The sequence below is a fragment of the Carassius gibelio genome, chromosome A23 (genome assembly GCF_023724105.1).
Source record: "Carassius gibelio isolate Cgi1373 ecotype wild population from Czech Republic chromosome A23, carGib1.2-hapl.c, whole genome shotgun sequence".
Lineage (NCBI taxonomy): Eukaryota > Metazoa > Chordata > Actinopteri > Cypriniformes > Cyprinidae > Carassius > Carassius gibelio.
Window position 1 is genome coordinate 19,338,772 of NC_068393.1, and position 27,842 is coordinate 19,366,613.

Genomic DNA, 27,842 nt, shown 5'->3' on the forward strand with positions numbered 1-27,842 from the left:
ACCTGATTGGTTGAGCAGTGTTTAAAACTGCAGGTAACTTTTGTAAATATATAATTTTTACATATTTGTTAAACCTGTCAATATGTCCTGACAGTAGAATATGAGACAGATAATCTGTGAAAAAATCAAGCTCCTCTGGCTCCTCCCAGTGTCCTATTGCCATTTGCAGAAACTCCGTCGCTCCCGGTAAAAAACAACCAATCAGAGCTGCGGTCCGTAACTTTGTTTGTGTTCAAAATGTAGAAAAATGTATATAATAAGCGAGTACACCATGAATCCATTTTCCAAACCATGTTTTTGGCTTGTCCTGAATCACTAGGGTACACCTATAATAAGTGTTTATATTCAGACTATTTTAGATTGCTTCGGGGATACCGCGGCGGAGTAACCCAGTACCTTTGTGATTCTTCATAGACATAAACAGAGAGAAGTAGTTCCGGCTATGATGTTCATCCGCAAGACACAAGCAGTTCTGTTTATTAACCGCTAGAGCGTCAAAAGTTACCTACCGCAGCTTTAACTGGTAACTTGTGCCATATTTAGTGTGCATACCATTGCTGCACTTTTTTATTGTAAGACATATATACACAAAATTTTTGTGTGGGGGATTTAGAATGTAAGAACTAGGAATAGTTTACAAAATGTAGCTTTTTTCCTGTTTTATTTAATTAGCACATCTCACAGCTAATATACAATCTAATATAAACACTAATATAAAATCTGATCATTTCTTTAATGAGATGCAGTTGTTTTTCTCTGTATGTTTACTTCCTGTTGTTACATCACAAGAATCAGTTTAGCCAACACACAAGTTAGTAACAGAAAGGAAAGCATTTGAGATGATAAAAATGTTTTTATTTAATCTTTCAGCTGTTTTGGTTCTGCTTCCATCTTTTAATCAAATCAACTGTTAATTCTGCATAACCAGTTTTACTCTGAAGACATTTTTTTTGTATGATTACGCAGATTTTAAGAAATACACTGTTGTAAATCTCTTTATTCAGAGAAGTTTAACAAAATGCACAGTCATCAGTAACACTGGAATATATTTTAAATAAAATAATAAATACAAACAATCAACAGAATCCACAGACAATACAAAAATCTTGCTCACAATTCACACAGGAACAACAAATAAACTCTCAAATGCAAAAACCATCTTGGTCCAATACCAACAGCATAAATCAATCATTAAAAAATACTTTCAGAAACAATCTTGAATCTTCACTGCTAAGTTTGAGTTTGAAGAAACAAATCAGAAAATGACACACATGATCCCAAAGTCAAATCAGAATCAGAATCAGAATTAGCTTTATTCACCAGGTGTGCGCAAACACACAATGAATTTGTTGTGCCTTTTTTAAGGTGCTCCTGTACATACATACATACACATCTGACACGAGGACAGAAAAATAAATAAAAATAACTTTAAATAGTAAGACAGCAATAAATAATGTGTATGAAATGGACTCTTACTTCACTACTCAGATATCAGCTACAATAAGAGCTATATTATCTGTATGAATACTTAAACAATAATAAATAATCCAGCTACCAATTCATATGCCTTTATATGCCAAAATGAAATGTGTGCTTTTTCTTTGCAAACAAATTATTTAAAAAAGGAGGTATTTTAGTGTGCATTGGTGCTACAGTTAAAAGCAATAGTTATTTGTCCATTCATACTAATGCTTAATTATTATATTAAAGAATATTTCTAAACTTTGGCACCATCTGGTGGACAATCTTCAGAGCCCTAATTATCATGCCCCCCAAAAAATCATAAAATGCCAAACATGACATCCTAATGTCTTGTGGAGTTCAAGGAAAGATAAGCATTGTTATAATTAACAGCTGGTGTGTCAGAATCACCTGTGATCTCTTGGTAAAACAGCACCAGTGGTTACACTCCTCAGTGAGAGAAATGACCATTGATTCCTTACAGTCAACCCTTCTTGTTATTTCATTCAGCTTAGTCCTGCACTGCATGAGCTTGCAGTAAAGCAGTAACTATAAGGAACTTCCATGATCACTTATGGATCTATGCCACCTGCTGGCTTCAGTGTGTATCTCCTGATGCACTCACTGCCTGTAAGTCAACAGAAAAACTCAATTACAGGATGCCTTGCAAATCCAGTCAAAATGATGTAGATGCTAAAAATCAAATGAGGATAAAACAGGTTAAGATAAATTGCACTGCAATGATACTTGCCTTCCTATGTTTCCTATAAATGACACCAATAAGAGCGCATATGATGAGCAGTAAAGCGAGGACCACTCCGGCTGCACTTACGCCTGCAGTTACTGATGAACTACTGTACACCGCAGATGCTGCTTGTTCAGGGCTGATGCTCCTGAGTGGAGGCTCTGTAAGAAACAACCAGAACAAAAACTCAGAGCGAATACTTACAGATAACTCTAATAAATTAACATGGATTTTCACGATTTAGGTTAAAATGCATTTATGCACAAAGAAAGAGTTCTAGCGGAATCGTGAAAGTTTAAAGAAAAGCAATGTAATATAAAATAAGTTAATAAATATTCAAATTATTTTTTTAAATAAATTAAACTGTAATTTATTATTAAACTGTATCACATTCTGTTGTACTAATATCACCATTTATAGTATCATTATTAATAGTAAGAACAATTAAGATCCTCCTTATCTTTTTTATGCAATAACAATCACCCCAAGATCCCTCCCTCAGCCTTATATATTGTCAGTACCATTTCTTTATATCTTGATTTAAACAGATAAATATCTGGGTATTGCTTGAGCTGCATCTCCGAACCATTCCAAAGTTTGAATGGGACGACTTTTCAATTTCAAGCCAGTTCGGATGCACTAGATAAGTAATTTCACTTTAAAGAAGATGAGGACAAAGATGATTCTAAAGTGTTAAATAACAAAATTGATGAGAGACTGTATGTGTAGTGTTGTGTGGGTGTGCTCTCAAAATTAGACCTGGCCTACTTGCAAAAGTAGTTTCGCTTTGCTCTTATTTGGTTTCAAACTTTCTTCATGTTAAAACACAACAATCAGTCAAATCGTACCTCTGTTTTTACTTTCATCTGATTTTAAAACCTGCTTCACAAACCTGCTTTATGATATGAGAGTAAGTTTACTAAGTTTTAAATTATAGTTTAATTTCGTTGTTTTTTTTTTTAGAAACTTCTAAACATCACACAACAGATATTTTGGAGCTAAGTGGAAATCAAACACATATGTCTGTAAGCCTGCTGCATATAGGTTAAAGTCTAAATTTAACGTTTTTGACATTTTATTAGATGCATTTTATCAGATACATTCTCTACTCGTCTAGTAAATTTGTGTTGAAAGCCACTGGAGACTTTAGAAAGAGAAGAATGGCATTTTTACTCCTGATTTTGAGTGCAAATACTAACACATGTGGAAATAGCGGATGTGGTATCATGTTGCAAGTTTGTTGAGTTTGATCCAATATCCAATATTTAGTCCCAATATCATGTCAGAAAGAGAGACAAACTGTGGTTTAATAGTTCCTCGTTGAAAGGTTTTGGTGCTATCTATTCCAGTGTGGAAGCGCTATGGGATTTTATTCTGGTTTTCATCATCATGGAAGGTAAGATTTTTTGTTTGTTTGTTTTTGTTTTTCTGGCTTTGTGATAACTGGTCAAAGAACATTTTCAGTAGTGTGTATAATTCATACAATACAATATTTTGCATGCAATATTTTATACAACATTTAAATAAGTAAGGAAGCTTGAGCAAAATTATAGAGATTATTGATGAGTGTTTACTTATTATGCCTGGCTACCAGAGAATAAATATCTGAATCATTATATAATTAAATGTTATATTTTAAAGAAAAAGAGTTAGTCTATCAGTTTGAACTTTGTTTTCATTTATTTTATTCTGTGGTTCTATTGTGGTCTAATATTACGACTACATAACGAGGATGACAAATGTAAACTTAATTTGTACTTTTCAGTTTAGAGAATTTGTGAAATCTGAATAGATCATTTTGCAGGTGTCTTATGCACAACAGGATAAAGTAAAAACACAAACATTACTTTGTCACATTTTTGTTTTCTTTGTACCTTTTTGTATGACATGCTTTAGACTTAACAACAGTCTAATTTATTTTATTGATCAGTCTATTTTTTTATTTTTAATATGACATTTCAGTTAAGGTCACTTTGTTTTTTACTCTGTGAATGTTTGTTTCTAATGGCAGCTGTTGTAGCCTTTCAGTATATTTAGTTCTTATTTAGTTTAAGAATTTTAGAGTTTAGAGAATGTATAGGTAAATATAAGTGTTAAATCATTACATTTCTCAGGACCATACAGTGTTATTGTTAACTAATGAGATTTTGTCATGTGTAATCAACATCTAAGTCTCTTGAATGTAAACACATGCACATGTAAAGTTACTCTAACTGGGCAGTTTCTGACTTTTTTGTCTCACTGATGTTCAGAAACACAAATACACACATTTACTAATCAGATGGGAAATTAATGGACTTACACTGAAGGACACTTGTGAAAATTAAAAATATAATAAAATTTTAGCTACTGAGTGCAAAACCTTATTAAATGATGTAGCACACCCGCTGTCTGACTGGAGGTGCTGCAGTAAGTTTTCTGTTTAAATAAACAAGGAGAGACACAGTTTTGCTGCTTTTAGTCATGGAGTCGCTCTTGTAATGGCCTCTTCTCTGCGACTCACCTTTAATCGCACAGTACCTAATCAGCACAGCGTCTCCCCCTACTGTCCACTAAGATCACTACGCATCACCATTAACCCTAATAACAGTAAACAACTTTATAGACAGAAATTAAATAATTAAACACATGGGAAAATAAAACAAATTGTTCCTGTGACTACACGTACAGGGTGTCACACTCTCCCTGACGAAAAGAAATGGCTCCACACAACACTGACCCCTGAACCCTTATAAACATTTTTCCCAATTACACAAACAATCTACTCAGATGCAACCAATTTCAAGATTCCTTTGTCAAAGTGTAATCTGTGTGTTAATTGCTCATGGTCATGTAAGTGTACGTGTCTTAGTTCCATTTTCTTGTGAGTACTAATTCTCTAGTGTCCACAAAAGTTAGTATAATATGATAAAGTAGGATGGGAACCTATCTGATAGGGAAATGTAGGAGGAACATAAGCACAAGTCACATATACTGGTCCCTGTACCCCATTTGAGTAGTATGGTAACTGCTCTGTCGGCATAAATTGAGCAGCCCCGATCTCAGTGGTGAGTTCATAATTGGGCTGACCCAATGAGGGGTAAGTAAAGAGCCGTGTGGGCTTCCTTTCTCTGCTTGATTTTCTCACATATCCATCTTCAGCTTTTCCTATTGAACTACCCATTTGTCTTTCTCCCTCCACAGATACCATCTCTCTCTGCTCATCCTCCATCATCTCAGGTTCTAGGGCCGCAGATAAGTCAGTTGATGGGTGAGTTGCCTCCGACTCAGGTAAGTATTCTTCCTGTACTCCTACAGCCATCCCTTCATTCCTTGCAGGTCTATCCTCACCTTTTCCCCATCTCCGATCTTCTCTTTCGTACGTTTCAGAAATAATCCTTCTCTGCTCAGCTCTCGGCTTTTCTGAGGATCGCAACCAGTAGTACGCTCTCGGAGCATCACTGTCATCTGAACATGAATCACTTGAATTTGCTTCTTCAGGCTGTCTTGCTGATTTAAACAATCTTTGTTTCCTTACCTTAGGTCTAAATAGGTTGTTAGCTCCCGGAGGTGGCGGATCTACAGTTAGGTCGTTAACCAGGTGAAGCAGGTTCCGATGCAAGGTACGTATCGTCACCGGATTTTGACCTCTACTGGACTCGGGGTACACATGATAGACTGGCCCATCTCCTACTCTTTCTTTGACTACATGCACTGTTTTCTCCCAATATGACCTTAACTTTCCAGGCCCACCTCGTTCACTCAGGTTCCGAACCAGAACTCGATCTCCGGGTTGCAGCACAACACCACGAAGGTGCTGGTCATAGTATTTCTTGTTCCGTGCACTCGCTTGTTTACTGTTGTCCGAAGCTAGTTTATAAGCATCAGCCATGCGTTGGGCCCACTTCTCTGCATAGTCTCGAGGTGAGTATTGGTTATTCTCTGATCTTAGACCAAACAACAAGTCTATGGGCAAGCGAGGGTGACGTCCATACAGAAGGAAGAATGGAGAGAACCCTGTGGCCTCATGCTTAGTGCAATTGTAAGCATGCACTACCTTTGGGAGGTGATCTTTCCACCTGTCCTTTTCTTTCTCCTCCAGCGTTCTCAACATTTGTAGCAGAGTGCGATTGAAGCGTTCTGCTGGATTTGCTTGGGGGTGATAAGGTGTTGTTCTTGAATTGCTGACACCTGTCAACCGCTGCAAAGTTGCAAAGAGATGGTTCTCGAATTCACGGCCTTGGTCATGATGAAGCCGAGAAGGGTAACCAAATCTTGGGATATAGTCATTAAATATCATCTCAGCTGCCGTCCTTCCAGACTTGTCTCTTGTCGGGTACGCCTGGGCGAATCTGGTAAAATGGTCCACCAGGACCAGGATACCGTATCCACCACGACTCCGCTCCAGGTGGAGGTAATCGATGGACACCAGATCCAGTGGGCAACTTGAGGTAAGACTTCCCATCGGGGATCTGATCTTCACCACTGGTTTTTTTTGCTTCACGCATCGGCACTGCTGGGTGACATAGTGCTCGATCTCCTTCTTCATAAAAGGCCAGTAGAATCTGTTCCTTGCTAAGTCCAGAACACGTTCCGTCCCAACATGACCCATGTCATTGTGTAGCTGTTTCAAGGCCACCTGTTTAAACTTAGCTGGAAGAACAAGTTGAGATCTGTGACTGGTCTTACGAAAGAGCTGTCCATTTTGGAGATCCAATTTTCTCCACTCATACAACAGTCTCTTGAGGCCTCCTTTTGCAGTTTTCATCACGTCAGGTGTAATCTCCCCACCACTCTCTTTTAATTCGATCACCTTACCAACAACAGGATCTTCCCTCTGAGCTGCTCTCACCTCAGAGTGATCAAGCGTCATGAACCTCTTTCCAAATAGGCACTCTACATCCTCTTGACGTGCATTAAGAGCTGCAACCCAGGCAACATCTTTCTCTTGGTCAGCCTGAAGTCCTTCCCATGTGGCCCGGACCACCTCCTCGGTGAGTACTTCAGTACATGCAGTTATAAACTTATCGATATCGAGGGGACATTGAGAGAGCATGTCTGCATCCATGTTCACTTTGCCTGGTCTGTAGCGAATGTCAAATCTGAAGTCCGCCAATTCTCCAACCCATCTATGTCCAACTGCATTGAGTTTGGCCGTCCTGAGGACAAACGTCAATGGGTTGTTGTCTGTGAAGACTGTAAAGTGGGGCGCATAGAACAAGTAATCGCGGAACTTCTCACAGACCGCCCATATGAGTGCCAAAAACTCAAGCTTGCCGGAGTGGAGCCTATAACTTCTCTCAGCAGGAGTCATCGTCATGGAACCATAGCCAATGACTCTGAGCCGGCCCTCTTGCTGTTGGTAGAGCACAGCCCCAAGCCCCTGTTCGGACGCATCTGTATGGAGTACAAATGGAAGTTCAAAGTTCGGGTAAACTAGTACTGGGGGAGTGGTTAGCGCCTCAATGAGTCTCTCCAACACACCTTGGTGCACACTCGTCCACTCTACTTTTGCACGGGATGGTAACTGATTTCCTCTTTTCCCAGCTTTACCAGATTTATTCTGCTCCTCAACTGCTATTGTTCCCCGAGACTGGAGGAGCTCATACAGTGGTTTAGTGATTCGTGAAAAATCCTGGATGAAGGTGCGGTAATAACTGAGGAACCCCAACAATCGCCGCAACTCCCCAATGGTGGTGGGCTTTTGCTCTTTTAGGAAGAGGACCGCTTCTAGGTCTTTTGGGTCGATGCGAACACCATCCTCTGAAACTAGTCTTCCCACGTATCTGACCTCCCTCTTGAAGAGCTCGCACTTTGCTGGCCTCAACTTTACCCCATGATCCCTCAGTACTCTAAGAACTCTCCTAAGTCCCTGGACATGATCACTGAATGTTTTGCCAAAGCAAAGTATGTCATCAAGATATGGTATGCATAATTCATCTCTCAGTGAATCCACCATTCCCTCCATACTCCTCTTGAATGCCGCTGGTTCGTTAGCCAATCCAAAAGGTATGCGCACCCACTCATATAGTTCCCAAGGGGTCGTGAATGCAGTAAGGTGTCGAGATCCCTCTGCCATGAATCCCTGATGGTAGGCCTTTCCCTGATCTAAGATTGAAAACCATCGGTAGCCTCCAAGGGTGTCAATAAGGTCCTGGATCCAGGGAAGTGGATGTCGGTCTGGAACTGTCTTCTGATTCAATAATCTGTAGTCTATACACAGTCTCAGCATGCCATCTTTCTTCCGGACACACACCACCGGGGCTGCATACGGAGACTTTGACTTTACCACCCAACCCCAAGCTAGTAAGTCCTGGACGTATTCCTTCACTTCCTTATACAGGGGTTTTGGGATGGAGGCATAAGCTCGCTGAACAGGGATGTCATCCTTCAGGTTAATTGTCATCTGTAAGCTTGGGATACACCCAATATCATCATCCCCATGGGAGAAGACGCTGGCTTCTTCATAAAGCATGCCTTTGACTATTTTCTGCTGTTCTTCTTCCAGATGACTTAAATCGACCGGCGGATGCCACAAACTGTCTGCCCTGCAGTCGTCCTCCTGTACTTGGGAACCTGGTTTTTCTCCCCGGCTCATTGGTAGGTCACCATTTTTTTCCAGGTCTTGTTGCTCCGTTTTGATAATACTAGCTATAGTCTGTATACTTCCTAGAGGTGTATGTCGTCTTATAGTGACTTCACAAGTGTTAGGGTTGCACAAGGGAATCCTAACATATGGCCGATCTGTCCCCTCTAATTCCATAAGACCTTCTCCAATGTCTAATTGAGTCAATGATGCACTCTCCTCATTGGACTTGAACAGCACTACTGACTCTGAAAATTCCAAGTCAACCGGTACTTCACACTTTACATGAGTAACTTGGCCTGGTGGTATGACAACATCTCTAGGGCCAACTGTGACAACAGCCTCAGGGTACACATGGGGTTGTTCCTGAATGAGGTTCACTATCACGTTGACTTGTTCACCTTTGATGTCCAGGGCTATCTTTAGTAGTTCTGAAAATGCGCATAGGCCCTGTTCAGTATCCTCCTTTCCTCTTATTAGTTCCTCAATGACATTAAACCCCAGCAACGGCCGCTCTAATGGTATCTTCCCCACAAGGAAAGGCACTTGAATAACCAAACTTGGGTCATCATTCCCAGTCAGGTTCACTGTCAGTTCTACCCATTCTCCATTAACAGCTGAAACACTGAAATCGCTCCCATTGACTTTCTCTGACAGCGGTCTCAGAGTTTGTTCTGGTAAGTATTTACTCTTCCAGTTGTGATCGATTATACTCACTTGTGCCCCTGTGTCCAGTAGAGCGGTTACTGCAAAACCATGGATGTGGCACTTGAGGATAGCTTTCTTCCCAATGAGCTGGGCTACACGATCACGGGGATGTTCTCTTTGGTTTGACGAATCAGCTGTTCTAACCATACAAGCTTCTTTCTCCTTAACCTGGGGCTGGGGATGCATGGTCACTGTTCGCCCCTTGTCAGTGGCCGCTGGTCGTTTCCCGAAACCTTTTCCCTCCTTAGGCAGCCCACCGCAAGATGTCCTTCCTCACCACACGAAAAGCAATGATTGCAAACAGTAACATCTTTGCTACTACATCTGGGACACCTCTGTCTATGATGCTTTCGCTGCATCTGGGAATCAGGGACTTTGCACGAACCTTCTGTTGTTCTCGCCCTTGCAAGTGATTCAACAGTCTTTGTAAGAGCTTCAATTTGTGCACTTAGACGACCAATCATCTCAGTTTGGTCAATTTGTCTATTGCAATCTGCATTCCTACCTTGGCTGGACACTGGGCACTGAGGGCATTCGACACTCTTTGACGTGAAGCTTGTCCCAACCGACGTTGTCTTTCACTCTCGTCACTGGCTATCTGAGTTACTTGGCGCAGAAGTGCCTCATCTGTAACCAGCCGGTTTGTAAGCAGAGGTTTCAATTCTGTGCAAAACTGGTTTTACTTAGCAGCCATGCCCTGATAAATTGTTCTCAGAAACACATTTTGAATTGTCTGTTCATCATACTCCAGGTCTGTGACAGCTTGCTTAGACAGGAAAATTAGTTTCTGTTTCAGGCCAATCAATCTATACAGGAATTGTTGGGGAGTCTCGTTGTCATTCTGTTTACCGCACATTAACTCCTGGAAGAGCTCAGAGCTACTTCTCTCATTCAAATGTGACTGTAGGAAACTCTTTAACTCTAGGATTGTCAGTCCCTCCTTGTTAACTAACATGTCCTTAAAGTTCCCTGGCTTAATGACTCTCAGGACACCTCTGATGATATCATTTTCACTGTGGTTAGCTCCTAGTCCTTCATCTATTTGCTTGGTTACACTTGTGTAGCTTATATCAGAGGTACTGTCACCAATCTGCCCCCCCCTGAATTTTGAACTCCCTGTGTTGGAACGGCAGTAGCTGAAGATCACTGAGGGAAATCATACTTTCCCTTTTTCCACCACTCGCCTCACGAGCTACATTCACAGGCAAGCTACAACTAATCTGGGGAGATTCTGATTTACTAGGGTTGGCATCAATTTTGTATTGTGCTAGTTTTCGCCCTAACTCTTAATAGCTATTTACCAATTGGTTATATTCCATCTGTTGTGTCTGCGTGTGTGTGGTAAGTGTAGGTTGTTGTGGTGGTGTAAGTGACTCAGTGTCATGCAAAGCAGAACTGACATTACGTTTCTGGATTATCAAATCAACACTGTCTTTCAACAGGAGCAGGTGAGATAAACCCCCATCTTCTAATCCTAGAAGAGAGTCACTGGCCATGTAATCAACAATGTACTCAAAGCAACACTCTTCGTCAGTTATATCCAACCTGTTTCTTTCTGGGTCTGTAGCTGGCTCCAGACAATCCATCAGGCTGATCAGTTCATCATGGGTTAGCTGATGAAGCTTTTTCTTGATTTCCCACACCGTTGCTTTTCTCTCGCTAGAAGCTATTTCATAGACGATCCTGAAACTGATGGGTTCACCCTTGGCTCACACCAAGCTGCAATGCTCCTCCCCAGCCAGGAAACACTTTCACTGCCGAACCTTGGTTCTCCTGCTGCTCTCGAGCTGCCCTTCGTGGTCCTTACGCTGATCACCCGTCACTCAGCCGTCCTTTGGTTCATTTGCATTGGATCCGCGTACCAGCAAGTGGCGCTAGATCCCGGACGAGCCCCCAAAATCTGTAGCACACCCGCTGTCTGACTGGAGGTGCTGCAGTAAGTTTTCTGTTTAAATAAACAAGGAGAGACACAGTTTTGCTGCTTTTAGTCATGGAGTCGCTCTTGTAATGGCCTCTTCTCTGCGACTCACCTTTAATCACACAGTACCTAATCAGCACAGCGTCTCCCCCTACTGTCCACTAAGATCACTACGCATCACCATTAACCCTAATAACAGTAAACAACTTTATAAACAGAAATTAAATAATTAAACAGATGGGAAAATAAAACAAATTATTCCTGTGACTACACGTACAGGGTATCACAATGACATATTGTAATAGTGGATGCTGTATCATGATGTGTAAGAGAGACTCTTAAAGTATGATTGACTTTAGAGTCTCAATCACTGAGAGGTCAAGAAGAGAGAAAAGCTGTGATTAATTGTTCATTGTTGGTTTGGTGCCATCTAGTGGTACAGCTGATGTCATTTCCAGTGTGTCACTTCCTTATAAAAGACAGATTGAAACTTCACTGAATGTTCACATGATCTCGAGCTTCAGCTGCTTCATCAAGAGAAACAACAGCACTTATATCATCTGATGTTTTTTAATGTCCATCAGCATGTGGTTTCTCATTGTATTTTTAATCAGTATGGAAGGTAAGATAACCCTTTTAAATATATTTTCTTTTCTCGAGCAAAATGTTGTTTTAGTGGTTGTGGTCAACAGTCAAGGAGCTTACTAGAATATTTTCAATGCTGAATTTCCAAACAATGCCACATTTAAAGTCTTAAACTGTTTCTGAAATCTTAGCAAACTTCATTTAGATTTCAGAAGTCCTGAATGTTATATCACAGTCTGTTTTCTAGATATTCTAGATTTTTGTAGTTTGATCAAACTCTCCATATAACCCCTGTTTAACCCTCATTCATATTGTTTCAGATCTGGTGACCGGTGGATGGGACGAGTTAAAGACAGTGATGGAGAGAGAGGCTCTGACTTTGTAAACAGGAATATCTGAACTCAGAGGAGATGATGAGACCATGTGGCTCTTTACAGTCGACAGCCAAACCACCCGAATAGCACAGATGTACCGTAGTAAAGTATGGCTTCATAAGAGACTGTCTGACCGACTGCAGCTTGACCAGCAGACAGGATCACTGACCATCAGGAACATCAGCGTCAGTGAATCTGGACTTTATACGCTCGCTCTCACCATCAATGATTTAATCTCTAGGAAAACATTCAGAGTCGATGTATATGGTATGATTTAGCTATAGTCAATACAACACAAAATACAACTGTGTCACATTCTGTGCCAGTACATTGAGCTACTTGAGAGTATAATGTTAGTCTTGAGTGTTAAATATCTAACAATGTTTCTGACACTTAATTTAACCTCAGTAAGCCTTTAAGGCTACTTTCAGCTTCTTAAAATAAAGCAGGTCCTAAGATTACTTTAATTTTTTTATAGATATCAAGCCAAAATCCACTGTGACTTAAAACGACAATTTTCTTGTGTTGTGTTTCTCTAAAGCACCGGTTTCTGTTCCTGTCATTAGTGGTGGCTTATTGGTCAATGCAAACCATGTTAATGGTAAGTCCCCTTGTTTTCCCAAATGCCACCCATTATGGACTGCATTTTGTTTTTGATCATAAAAACATTTAAATATCATCTAACTAGGAAATATAATTGGGAGATACAGAGTGACGACTAATATTTATATAATTGTGCTATACTGTTATAAATATCTTAGTGATTTACATGACCATCTTCATTTTTGGCCATAGCAATAACAACATCTGCACCAAATTTTTGCAGTTTGGGCCTCTGAATAAAACGTAGGTGTTTTTCCTCCTCAGAATTTCCGAATAGAGATTTCTGCTCTGTGTTCTGCTCGGTGAAGAATGATCGAGACGTGTCTATCTCGTGGTATAAAGGGAGTGAAATAGTGAATCAGAACAGCAATCCTGATCTCAGCATCAACCTCAGTTTATCATTAGATCTTCATTATAATGATTCAGAGACCTACAGATGCACGGCTGTGAATCCAGTGAGCAATAAGAGCGTCCGTCTTCACAAGAAAGAGATCTGCTCACCACAGGAAGGTATGAGAAATACTACCTTTAGATCTCTCTTCCTGCCACAATAACCTCAATGAAAAGATGTGTGTACGTATAACTATTGTCAGTCACAGAAAATGCCTTTGTGTCCCATATTAAAGGGACAGTTCACCCAAAAATTAAAATTCTGTTGTTACTCACCTAAATTTCGTTCCAAACCTGTGAGACCTTCGGAACACAAATTAAGAAATTTTTGATTAAATCTGAAGGCTTTCTAAACCTGCATGGACATCAACACAACTAAAATGTTTCCATTGTTCCCTTCAAGAGAGTAACATGAGTCTGATTTCACAAAGAACTGCCGGTTTTCTCCAAATAAGTTAATATACAGCCTATTATGATAAAGCTGTGAATAAGAATCTGAAAAGAAATAAATATTTCTTTAAATACTTCAAATAAATACATTACAATATCATTAAATGATAAGTAGGCTAATGGTTAAACCAGTAAAGAAATTATATTTATTTTAAGGTTTTAAAGTGCAGTCATGTTTAACATTAAAGAAAACAACTTGGCAGCAGAAGTCACACAAAATAGAATAAAATGATCTAATTCATAAAGTTCATTTATTTCAGTAATTCAACTCAAATTGTGGAACTCGTGTATTAAATAAATTCAATGCACACAGACTGAAGTAGTTTAAGTCTTTGGTTCTTTTAATTGTGATGATTTTGGCTCACATTTAACAAAAACCCACCAATTCACTATCTCAACAAATTAGAATATGGTGACATGCCAATCAGCAAATCAACTCAAAACACCTGCAAAGGTGTCCTGAGCCTTCAAAATAGTCTCTCAGTTTGGTTCACTAGGCTACACAATCATGAGGAAGACTGCTGATCTGACAGATGTCCAGAAGACAATCACTAACACCCTTCACAAGGAAGATAAGCCACAAACATTCATTGCCAAAGAAGCTGGCAGTTCACAGAGTGCTGTATCTAAGCATGTTAACAGAAAGTTGAGTGGAAGGAGAAAGTGTGGAAGAAAATGATGCTCAACCAACCGAGAGAACTGCAGACTTATGATGATTGTCAAGCAAAATCATTGAACTTCACAAGGAATGGACTGAGGCTGGGGTCAACTTATCAAGAGCCACCGCACACAGACATGTCGAGGAATTTGCTGAACCACAGACAACATCAGAGGTGTCTTACCTAAGGAGAAGAAGAACTGGACTGTTGCTAATTGGTCCAAAGTCCTCTTTTCAGATGAGAGCAAGTTTTGTATTTCCTTTGGAATCCATGGTCCTAGAGTCTGGAGGAAGGCTGGAGAAGCTATAGCACAAGTTGCTTGAAGTCCAGTGTTAAGTTTCCAATTATTTGAAACTGCTTTTTATCACTTAATTAGAAGCACCACAAATTAAAATTGTCATGTTATAGGGAATACTATAAAACAACAGACAGAAATGTGAACAGACATTTAGAAGTTGATTTTAAAATGCAAAGTATTTAAAATTAAAATACAGTTATGTAAAAACATGCATTTTTACAATATTATATTGTGTCTCATCTGTCTCATTAGGTAATGAAAAGTTTGGCACACTTGACCTCTAAGTTAAACTCTGATGTTGAAAATGTAAAGTTAAAGGGTTAGTTCGCCCAAAAATGAAAATTATGTCATTAATAACTCACCCTTATGCTGTTCCAAACATGTAAGGCCTCCTTTTATCTTCGGAACACAGTTTAAGATATTTTAGATTTAGTCCGAGAGCTCTCAGTCCCATCATTGAAGCTGTGTGTACGGTCTACTGTCCATGTCCAGAAAGGTAAGAAAAACATCATCAAAGTAGTCCATGTGACATCAGAGGGTGAGTTGGAATATTTTGAAGCACCGAAAAATACATTTTTGTCCAAAAATAGCAAAAACGACGACTTTATTCAGCATTGTCTTCTCTTCCGTGTCTGTGTGAGAGAGAGTTCAAATCAAAGCAGCTGGGTTTCCGGTTCGCGAACGAATCATTCAGTTCACCAAATCGAACTGAATCGTTTTAAACGGTTTGCATCTCTAATACGCATTAATCCACAAATGACTTAAGCTGTTAACTTTTTTAATGTGGCTGACACTCCCTCTGAGTTCAAACAAACCAATATCCCGGAGTAATGCATGCACTCAAACAGTACACTGACTGAACTGCTGTGAAGATGAACACTGAGCCGAGCCAGATAACGAACAATAGACTGACTCGTTCTCGAGTGAAGAACCGGTTGCATCGGTGTTCGGATCACCAGTAGTTCTTTCGGACAGTTCGATTCAATAAACCGGTTGAAGAAAACGGTTCACCAGTTCTTTTGCGCTCAACGTAATGGCGTCATTGGCGATGATTGTCCTTGATTCAAGCCTTCGGTTTACCCGCGCTCATAACACTAGCACAGAATCAGTTCAGAATCAATCACCAAAAGAATCAGTTCAGTTCAGACGCTCTGTGTGTCGGTCTGCTTCATTTGTGGATTAATGCGTATTGGAGATCTGAACCGTTTAAAACGATTCAGTTCGATTTGGTGAACTGAATGATTCGTTCGCGAACCGGAAATCCAGCTGCTTTGATTTGAACTCTCTCTCACACAGACACGGAAGAGAAGACAATGCTGAATAAAGTCGTCGTTTTTGCTATTTTTGGACAAAAATGTATTTTTCGGTGCTTCAAAATATTCCAACTCACCCTCTGATGTCACATGGACTACTTTGATGATGTTTTTCTTACCTTTCTGGACATGGACAGTAGACCGTACACACAGCTTCAATGATGGGACTGAGAGCTCTCGGACTAAATCTAAAATATCTTAAACTGTGTTCAGAAGATAAAAGGAGGCCTTACATGTTTGGAACAGCATAAGGGTGAGTTATTAATGACATAACTTTCATTTTTGGGCCAACTAACCCTTTAAGTGTGATGTGACTGAATTTGAAATGTAGTAACAACTAAAAGTTTACTAAAATATGGATTTCATTTTTTAATTACAAGAAGGATTTGGTACAAAATATTTAAAATACTTAGCACATAAAAAAAAAATGTTGAGTAAATATTGTGTTGTTGTGCTATTTATTCATGTTGATCAATGAGTCTTCAGGAAAGAACCACCATAGGCTACATTCACTTAAACCTCTCATTTTCTTAAGGAGGAAAAAACGTTATAATAGGAAAGTATTTCCTAACTTAATAGAATTTATCTTAAGAAAAGTCTTAACTTCTTTGTTAAAAATATTTTTGTGAATCTGGCCGAGATTGTATTTGAGGCCAGATCCCAATATGCCTTGAATTTGCCATCTCTGATGTTATTTCTATGTGTTTTGTTTTCCTAAAGCACCGGTTTCTGTGCCGGTCATCACTGGTGGCTCATTGGTCAGTGCAAACCATTCTGAAGGTCAGTCTTATCTGTATGTATTTATCTCATATATTTATTTAAATGTATCTTAGCAGGCCTAGGAGATCAAACATTGATGCACAGATGTTGGTGCCGATAGTGAACACGTCTCATCTCTTTCAGATTGTGTGGATCACTGTGGCGTCACTGAGGCTCTGGTTCGTCTGGTTCTGTCTGGTCTGGTGGGAATCACCGCTCTTGGATTTCTTATTGAACATCTGATGTTCTGCTCATCTCAGAGAAGAGCTGCTGCTTCTGTGTGATGGTGATACTTTTGTGAGACCAACCAACATGTCATACAGATGACATATGGGGCTTTAGTTATGAGTCAAGTCACCTTTATTTCTATAACGCTTTATACTGTACTGGTTGTGTCAATACTTTAGCTTTAATAACAAAAGTCATTTTTCAAGTCTCACATTACTGTATATCAGAGTTATCCTTGCATTCATATTCTTTACAAAATAACTCAGTTCAATGAAATTAAAACCTTTAAAATGGAAAGCAGTGCCAGTGAAGCAGGAAGTGGTCTAGTGGTTTGTGTTCTCCAGTGGCACGCAATGGTAAAACAGAACAATACTAACAATTAAATGCCATAGAAATGTGTATGTTTAAGCCTTTTACCAGTAAAGATTTGATATTTTTGCAAAAATTGTAACATTTGTACCTCAGTAAAACAAAAGTTTATCACACCTGCTGCAACCTTCATAGTAAAATCATTTGAAGATCTAGTCCATTTATCAAGTTAATCATCCAACAAAAAAAAGAGAAAACATTTTTTTCCTTCAATGATTTTTATTTTAAAATAATTAATATGTTAATATTAAAATAATTTAGTGTCATAAACTAAAATACATAATATTTATAAATATATATAGAAGCAGCACTTCTTAAATACATACTGTAGTCTTTATGTTTAGTTACAGAGGAATAAACCTTGGGAGATGTCCAGCCCTCCTCGTCAGGATGGCACAAGATTACAATACTGTCTCTATACTAATTACAAAGGCATGTAACAATAAAAAACACAGTGGTGTAATACACAGTATATATAAACAGAAGTATCTGTAAGACACTCTTATACAGAGTAATATGTACTTTAGCTTATCAAGACTTTGTTTCAGATGTAAACATGAAATGTAGAAAAACGCTGTTAAGGTTTGAAGGCAGTCCCAACAGCGTGGCGCAGGATTTTTTTTGTTCTTAGAGTATGGTTTTCTTAATACCTGTAAAGATATTAATAGCATTAAATTTCACCTGAATAGTGTGCCACAAAGATGAATGCTTTATGACAAAACTATCACAATACAATGTAAATGTCTGACATACTTCACACCATGTTATTTAAGGGACTTCATCTCTTCCAACTCAATGTCCTTCTCTTTAGGAGTCCTCTGCAAGTGAACACAGAAAAAAAAAAAAAATCAATCCTTACTAATTTTGTTTATTTTGCAAAGCACTTTGTATAGGTGCTATACATCATTGGGGAGTATAAAATACCACAAACGAATGATGAATTATGACTGGCTCTCCAATTTGTCAAATAGGATCAGAAAATACAATTTATATATATATATATATATATATATATATGTATATATATATAAAATGTGGCTAGTGGTTTTCCAAAGTTACTAGCCACACAGCATTGCTGTTGTGAAATTAACCTGATAAAAGTTGACTATGTTAAATAAGTTAAATATGCTTATATTTACTTAAACTAGATTTACAACCCTTTTAAATGTAAAACCACTGTACACACCCAAATCAAGACTATGGGACATAAATATATAACAATACAGGTAATTATCATTACCTCTGATAAGGTTGTGTGTAAAGCTCCTTTTTTAAATAAAACCATGTATTAAGATAAAGATATAAAAAAGTAGCTTCTTATTGCATAAAAGTGGTGCATGGATGTAGAAGATTAATAAAAATAAAATAAAAACTTTAGCATTAGAAACACTGTCTGTTTAAATATCAGAATCAGAATTACTTTTTTTGAAACCACACACTGAGAAATGCTTTGTTACAAGTTGCAATGGAAAGTAGGTCAGTCTCGAAAACCTCACGAAATAAATGCATGCCATGGTAAAAATTTGAGGGGAACGTTTCTCTCATCATAAAGAACACATTTCAGTTTGTGTCATTTTTGTGCTCAGGCCCTAATAATGACCCTCAATGGACACCTTGGCAATTGAATCGCCATTGATAGGTTGCAACCAACTGCTCCCCGGGCGCCGCGGCATTAATGGCGGCCCACTGCTCTGGGTGTGTGTTCACAGTGTGTGTGTGTGTTCACTCATGTGTGTGTGTGCGTGTTCACTGATGTGTGTGTGTGTGTGTGTGTGCACTTTGGATGGGTTAAATGCAGAGCACGAATTCTGAGTATGGGTCACCATACTTGGCTGAATGTCAGGTCACTTTCAAGTATTATTTAATATAATTTAAGTAATTAGAAGTAAATTTGACATCCATGTCTGAATGCATATTAATCATTTTAACTGAATATTTTAACTTGAGAGGTGGTTGTTTTTTCTGTCATTCAGTGTTTCTGACAAAAAGAAAATTGGGGAAAAAACTAACAAAAATACTGATAGGATAATAAATTATATGAATTCTAATAATAAGAACTGTAAAACACACTAAGGATTACTAAGGGTTAATGAGCTGCTGGATTCATGAATATTAATCAGGTTTTGTGTGTTCGCTTGAACTGATTTGCTGAAATCAAAACAGGGACGATAATAGGTGAGCGCCAGCTAAAACAGCTACACTTATTTTGACAGGAAAATATAACAAAGAATATTGTTTAAATGCAGCGCGTCAATTCTCTCACTGCATGTGTGTGAGAGAAAGTGCACCTTCACATTAGAGTTTAGGGTATATTAAATACAGGTGAGCTGCGTGTCCATTGAGATGAAGTGAGAAATATCACAGATCGCTTGACGGAGAGTGACACTCTGAAGTGCTCTGTCAGAGAGTGAAAATATCGGTGCTAAACTTATTCTTAGCCTCCAACTCACTCACTGGCGAGTAAAATCTGAGAATGTATTAGCCATTGGCTAATATTAGACATCATTTAGTCGTATAGTTATATATATGTATATATATACAGTATATACACATACATATATATATATATATATATATAAATCATAATACATCAGAGCCGTAGCCTTGGTTTGTATGCAGTTTTCTGACATGCGCCCAAAACAAAAAACACATTTGTGACCCTGGAGCAGAGAACCAGTCTGAAGTCTCTGGAGTATATTTGTGGCAATAGCCAAAAATACATTGTATGGGTCAAAATCATTAGGATATAAGTACAGATCATGTTCCATGAAGATATTTAGTAAATTTCCTACTTTAAGTATATCAAAACTTAATTTTTGATTAGTAATATGCATTACTAAGAATTCATTTGGACAACTTTATAGAGGATTTTCTCAGTATTTCGATTTTTTGCACCCTCAGATTCCAGATATTCAAATAGTTGTATCTCAGTCAAATATTGTCCGATCCTAACAAATCATACATCAACGGAAAGATTATTCCTTCAGCTTTCAGATGATGTGTAACTCTCAGTTGTCCCTTATGACTGGTTTTGTGGTCCAGGGTCAAATTTCAGTTGCATATGATAACACTTACATTGATACACTGTTGACGACAGTGGCATATCCAGAAGCAGTTTACCTGCTAAGACAAATATAATGTATGTTTTAAAAACATTAATAAAAATCTGATTTATTTGGTTTTTTTTTTTTGCATAATCACAAATGTTCTTATGGATCTCAATACACTTGCAGTCATGTAGGTTAAGAACTTGAGAGTTAGTAAAAGATGATACATTTTCATTTTTAAATGAACTATTCCTTTAATAAAGCTCTTCACCAACAAAGATTTTATTTGCCTCTGAAAATACTTACCTGATTGTAATGGATGCAAAGCAGGATGATCAGCGCAATGATGATCAGCGCAATGATGATCGGCGCAATGATGATCAGCGCAATGATGATCAGCACAATGATGATCAGCTCTGAATGTGACATGAAATTACCAGTCATTGGGTACTCTTTTCCAATGACAAAATGTTATGACAAATTACTAGCATAAATGAAAAAAAAAAAAAAAATTCAAATATGGAAATCATTAAATTCCTCATACAGTAATATTAGGGATGCTCCGATCTGCTTTTTTTGCCTCCGATACCGATTCCGATACCTAGGGTTCAATATCGACTAATACAGATACTGAACCGATACCAGTGAAGTACCCCCCCCCCCCCGATTTAAATAAAGGTAGAATTTATATCGCTCTATGTGTGGAACTGATGGAAATCATTCTTTCACAATCTACTAGATACAGACTTTGAAATTGAACTACTGGTTTCGTCTGGTCAGAGGAGAACTGACCCCCAACTGAGCCTGGTTTCTCCATTCTGTCACCGATGGAGTTTCGGTTCCTTGCCGCTGTCGCCTATGGCTTGCTTAGTTGGGGTCACTTCATCTACAGCGATATCATTGACTTGATTGCAAATAATTTAAACTGAACAGAGATGACATAACTGAATTCAATGATGAACTGCCTTTAACTATCATTTTGCATTATTGAGACACTGTTTTCCAAATGAATGTTGTTCAGTGCTTTGACGCAATGTATTTTGTTTAAAGCGCTATATAAATAAAGGTGACTTGACTTGGCAGACTACTTCATTATAAAGAAAAACAAATAAATATAAAAAAAATATAGGTCTAGGCATATTCATAATCTATCACAAAACAAATTACCAAAAAAATTTATCATAAACTAGGTTACTGGTTAATTCGGCAGCAAAAGTTATTCTAAAAAAATCTGTGCACAATAATTTTAGAAATCCCAAAATTTAGTGAAAAAACTATTGTGTTTTACAAATAAAAAGTGTTGCACTAAATATGGTAAAAATGTTACACATTCCTATTTGTATTAATGTTTTTAATTAATGGATTTTATAATAATGTATTTATATGCAAGTATATACATACAATTAAAATACATTTCTTTTAAATGTATAGTATATTTCTTAAAGGGGGGGTGAAATGCTATTTCATGCATACTGAGTTTTTTCCCATGCTAAACATGGACAAAGTTTCAAAAATTAAGTTGAATGTTTGAAAGAGTATTTCTGTTCCCAAAATACTCCTTTCGGTTTGTCACAAGTTTCGGAAAGTTTTTTTCGAGTATGGCTCTGTGTGACGTTAGATGGAGCGGAATTTCCTTATATGGGTCCTGAGGCACTTCTGCCGGAAGAGCGCGCGCTCCCGTATAGCAGAGCACTGAGAGCACAACAGACTTCACTGATCAGAGCGAGAGCGTCACGAAATGTCACAAAAGAAGTGTGTTTTTGGTTGCCAGGGCAAGACAACCCTGCACAGATTACCAAAAAAAAAAAAAACAGCATTAAGGGACCAGTGGATGGAGTTTATTTTTACAGAGCATCAACAGAGTTGTGCAAGTGTTTGTGTTTGTTCCCTGCATTTCGAAGATGCTTGTTTTACAAACAAGGCCCAGTTTGACGCCGGATTTGCACATCGTTTATTTCTTAACGATGATGCAATCCCAACGAAAAAGGGTCACGACTGTGTGTTGGAACCGCAGGCGGTGAGTAAAACTGCTTCAAATATCTCTGCCTCCTTGTTAGTGCGTCCGCCTCCCATCGGAGACCCAGGTTCGAGCCCCGCTCGGAGCGAGTCGTTGCTGCTGCTGCTCTCATTCAGTTTCAGCCTCGGGATCTGATTCTGGATCATAAATAAACGGCTGAATCTGACTGTTAGCCATGGTTTGTTTTGGATGTTTTTTTCCTCACGGTAATGTCACAGCTTCCAAACACTCTCAACGCAAAATTGAGTGCGACTTATATATGATTTCCTCCTCGTCATGACGTATTTTTGGACTGATGCGACTTATACTTAGGTGCGACTTATATTTCGAAAAATACGGTACTAACGAACAAGGCCCAGAGCAATTCATTAATGTGTACACGATTTGAAAAATTTGTGAATGTGCGTCACTACACTGAAACAAATGTTTTTCAACCGGTGTCTACATAGTTAAGATTTACATTAATGTGCAGCATTTTGTTCAAATAGAGATACAGTTTGTATTAAATTATAATTTGTGCATGTAGGGATTAAAATGTGCATTTGTGGATCAGGCGACGCGTGTGCATTCATCCACGTCTCTTCTGAGTCGATTCTATTTGATTCATTTGAATTTTGAGACTTTCGTTCTGCCCTTTAAGCCTTGCCCAATCCACACACACACAGATCGCGATCCACGCACAGCTGAGCCAAAGAAAAACAGCGACCTCTAGATGGCACTACAGCCCCACTCATGTGCGCATTCAATTGTGTACAGCTTTATGAATGTTATATTAGGTTTCTTTTAGGTTTGGCTTTTCTCCTCTGGCCGTAGAAATACAATACAAATGTTTTACTCAACTTTACATGAGCCTACTGGCGCTCGTGATTCTTTAGCTCTGCCCACACATCACGCCTCCAGGCGCTCGTGTTTTTCCGGGAAAAATCGGTACAGACTATCTTTCTCTTATGAATATAATAAAACTAAAGACTTTTTGGATTTATGAAGGATGCAGTACTACTCTATAGGTACTCAAGATTAACAGGATATTGAGTGAAAACGAGCATTTCACCCCCCCTTTAAAAGTGCAACAACATATGCTAGATACGACAAGACAAAATAAATACAGTGCAGCACGAAGGTCTTACAATGTGTGCTTCAGGTGTGCAGAATTATGCGCTTGTAGCAACACTGCGTCACAACCTGAGAGCATGGCTGCATCTGAAAACTTAGGCAGGTGACTTGATGCCTCACTGTCATATCAGGCAATGACTTTGCAACGTTTTTGAATGAAGGCGCCTCATTAAACTGATTTTGGACAGGCTTCTGAGGCAGTGTAACGGTTTAAAGGTCTATGGCAAAATATAGAGGGCTTTGGTGATAACTAAGTGGATATTTTATTTCTGCAATATTAATTTCTCGCTAGAAATGACATAAAAACTGGAAAACGTTGATCAGAAACATACATTTACACACAAACTGACCACCGAACGCAACTTTCAGACGCCATATTTATTTTTTTGCTTAACTCTCAGAGAAGGAATGCACAGGATTGTGGGATATCAAAGGCAGCGAAGGACACATCTATGCTGCCTTCAAAAACCGGCCAGATGAAGGAATCTCCGGAGACAGGAAATTAAGCTAACATTGAATTCGGACGTGCCTTGATGCCTCACGACCTTAGAATGCGTCCTCCGAAGACAGCATTTTTCAGTTTTCAGATGCAGCCGTTGTGTTGCTACAAGCACATCCTTCTTCACACCGGATGTGCACATTGTAAGCACTTTATGTTAAAAAGTGCAAAGTACAAAGAGAAGAGACATTGATGCGTATATTATATATATATGCAAAAATTTAGCATTTCTTTTAACAGTTTTACATTTCAGTTACCGTGCACATTAAAAACAATTTATAGTCTTTTCTACGTCCGTGTTTTTTTTTAGGAATGTCCAGATCTGATTACGTGATTGGAAATCGTGCCCAATATCGTGGTTTCAGACTCGATCGGAATCGGAAGTTACCTCCCGATCAGGACTTGGATATATATAATAAAGGTGTGCATAAATATAGATTTAAACTCAAAGAGACAGTATAGTCTGCGCATGATCTGGTGTTTTATATCACATCACGGAGTGCTAAACACTCCTGCAGTGTATGTTTCATTCATACTCGACGCCAGAGGGCGCTCTCGCGCAGAAAGTCATACAAGGACAAAAGCATCCAGTTATCACTGTATGAAAACAGTTGTTGTTTTCACAGAACTTTTGGAAACATGAAGACATTAATATACGATTACGACAATATATGGTTTTTCAAGTCATCTCCAGTAGGTGATAAATAAAGTATATGAACAATGAAAGATTTGTACATATACAGACATGTTTACGAATAAAAATATTCTGTTCTGCATTAATATATCATAAGTTGCTCATGTAAAAAGGAATCCATGCATCTGTGGATCGGGTGACATACGTTCATTAATTGACATCTAGTTCGAGTCGATCTTGTTCGGTTCATTTGGATTTTGAGACTTCATTTTCGCAGTTTTCAGCATTTCACGTCGACACACACAACTATCGTATTTTTCCAGACTATAAGTCGCACTTTTTTTCATTGTTTGGCTGGTCCTGTGACTTATAGTCAGGTGCGACTTATTTATCAAAATTAATTTGACATGAACCAAGAGAAATGAACCAAGAGAAAACTATGCTGCTCATTGCTCCTGTAGTCTACACTGAAAACAGAGCGCCCTCTCGCGGTAACGTAGACGGTAATGTTTTCTCTTGGTTCTTGGGTCTAAATAAATGCGACTTATAGTCCAGTGCGACTTATATATGTTTTCCTCCTCGTCATGACGTATTTTTGGACTGATGCGACTTATACTTAGGTGCGACTTATATTTCGAAAAATACGGTACTAACGAACAAGGCCCAGAGCAATTAATTAATGTGTACACGATTTGAAAAATTTGTGAATGTGCGTCACTACACTGAAACAAATGTTTTTCAACCGGTGTCTACATAGTTAAGATTTACATTAATGTGCAGCATTTTGTTCAAATAGAGATACAGTTTGTATTAAATTATAATTTGTGCATGTAGGGATTAAAATGTGCATTTGTGGATCAGGCGACGCGTGTGCATTCATCCACGTCTCTTCTGAGTCGATTCTATTTGATTCATTTGAATTTTGAGACTTTCGTTCTGCCCTTTAAGCCTTGCCCAATCCACACACACACAGATCGCGATCCACGCACAGCTGAGCCAAAGAAAAACAGCGACCTCTAGATGGCACTACAGCCCCACTCATGTGCGCATTCAATTGTGTACAGCTTTATGAATGTTATATTAGGTTTCTTTTTGGTTTGGCTATTCTCCTCTGGCCGTAGAAATACAATACAAATGTTTTACTGAACTTGTTCCAACTTAACCTGTCTTAAGACACAAAAAAGCTTATATTAATTTGGCCAAGCTAGAAATTAGAGAAAAATTCAAGTTGCCTATACTACCAGTCAGTTTTTGAACAGTAAGCTTTTTAATGTTGTTTAAAGAAGTCTGTTCTGTTTACCAAGCCTGCATTTATTTGATCCAAAGTACAGCAAAACAGTAATATTTTGAAATATTTTTACTATTTAAAATAGCTGTTTCTATTTGAATATATTAAATACTCAGGACACCATAAAATTTTCTTTACTTTTTAGTCATGCCTGCTTTTTAGGTTTTCCTTTTGCAACATTGCCACCGTGTTTTAATGCTGCTTTTATCGCATTTTATTTATTGTGTTCTGGCTTACAGACCAGCTCCTCCAAAATCATGAGGAGAAATTCCACCTAGTCTCAAACTTTACTTCTGTTCTTGTACTGTAGTTTTTCTTTTCTGTTAAGAGTTTTGTGTTCTGAGTTAAGTTTTGCAATGCCGTATCACCAAGTCCAACCTTAAGTGCCCATCTCGAAACTTCAGCCAGCCCACAACTATGCATCTACAGCCAACACACAACCATGGGCTTCCCAAGATGTCATTTTAGTGACTACTGAACTTTCAGCCAATCAGCAACCTCGGGAAACCCCCTTTTTTGACTAAAAGAAAGGGAACCTCTTTACATAAGCAATGCAAGTAGCTTACCTCCAGATTCTGAGCAGAACTGGTGCATCTAATATAAATTTTAACCTCATTGAGGAACTCAATTCGAGGGTTAATTAAGTGATTGATGGTTGTTCTCGTCTATGCAACTTCACGTATGTCTATAAACTTGGGATTTCAAATCTCATAATTGAGATTTCTCAAACTCATTCTTTCATAACTTTCTATCTTCCTACATCAGGCGTGAATGAGTGAATGCCAGTGGTGGTCAGTAACGGAGTAGCTTTACTTATGTATATTTTTCAAATATCTGTACTGGAGTAGTTTTATTTATTACAAGTAAGAACAAGGAGATCTTGTGAGCGTATGCGTGTCTAATCCTGTTAAAATTATTTATTAATTTCGAAATGTAGGATTAACTTGTAACTGAAAATCATATTTAGATCATAACTGTCAGTTGTTTATGAACTAAATCTAATGTAACAAGTGATGTATTTAAGCCCACTGAAATGCTTGAATGCAGAAATCAATAAGTGTCTCCGTGTTTTAGGTAAAAAAAAAAAAACTGAAACATTAAAATAACACCGATTAAAACAAATAACTCATGCACGTTCAAATACCCATCTGCCCTAATGTTTTATTAAAATGCTACACATGCCCTATGAAACGTCTGTTTTTATATTGTTTATCAACAGTATACATTTTTATATTGTTTAGATTAAGTAGCCCAGTAGACAGATATGAATGTTTATTCATAACCATACTGGAAATAAGTAAATATTGTTAGCTGATGCTAACTGTCTAGCTAACAAGCTTGCTGGTGCTAAGTTGGTGTAATTTTTTTAAATAAACAAAAAATGTTATTCAACCACCTAGATAGATTACATCTGGGGGGAAAAGAAAGGATGTGATGTTCAGAACATGGTAATTACAGTAATTATCAAAATGTGAAGTGATGTCCTCTGGGGGCATTAGGCCAGGGGTGTTTACACCATAGACAAGGTTTGAGAAGAAACAAATATTTTAGTTTTCTTAAAATGTTCTTCCTAACTTCAGGCCTTATTCTCATGTCATATATAACTGAGGTTCTGCAAAACAACTAACTTTAAAACACTTTTTTCTTACTGGTGAAAATCAGATGGTCAACTCTATTTTCTATCGTGTCCATTGCAGTGAACATCACTCTCGTCAACGTAGTCCATATCAACAACAAAAATATATTTTGGCTGTTGGCTCCATATAGTGGTTATTTTGGAAAGAATCCCAGGTATTTTGAATAGTAGGAATATAAAAAA

The 27,842-nt window shown here is 38.2% G+C and overlaps 1 protein-coding gene and 1 long non-coding RNA gene across 3 annotated transcripts; one reads left to right on the forward strand and one right to left on the reverse strand.

Moving 5' to 3' along the window:
• Positions 1-979: 979 nt before the first annotated feature.
• LOC127944606 (uncharacterized) lies at positions 980-2,559 on the reverse strand. The gene is made up of 2 exons (XR_008150398.1): positions 2,209-2,559; positions 980-2,085 (listed from the first exon to the last, which is right to left on the reverse strand). It is a non-coding gene; the product is annotated as an uncharacterized LOC127944606 (long non-coding RNA).
• Positions 2,560-11,815: 9,256 nt separating this feature from the next.
• LOC127944601 (SLAM family member 5) lies at positions 11,816-17,631 on the forward strand. Of its 2 annotated transcripts, XM_052540648.1 has the most exons (6): positions 11,816-12,019; positions 12,303-12,623; positions 12,898-12,957; positions 13,224-13,469; positions 16,790-16,849; positions 16,973-17,631. In XM_052540648.1, the coding sequence occupies exons 2-6, from the start codon at positions 12,404-12,406 to the stop codon at positions 17,110-17,112; spliced, it is 726 nt and encodes a 241-aa protein (XP_052396608.1). In that variant the 5' UTR covers positions 11,816-12,019; positions 12,303-12,403; the 3' UTR covers positions 17,113-17,631. The 2 variants fall into 2 exon arrangements, with proteins under 2 accessions (XP_052396608.1, XP_052396609.1); XM_052540649.1 differs by lacking the exon at positions 16,790-16,849 and having other exon boundaries at positions 11,820-12,019.
• Positions 17,632-27,842: the final 10,211 nt, after the last annotated feature.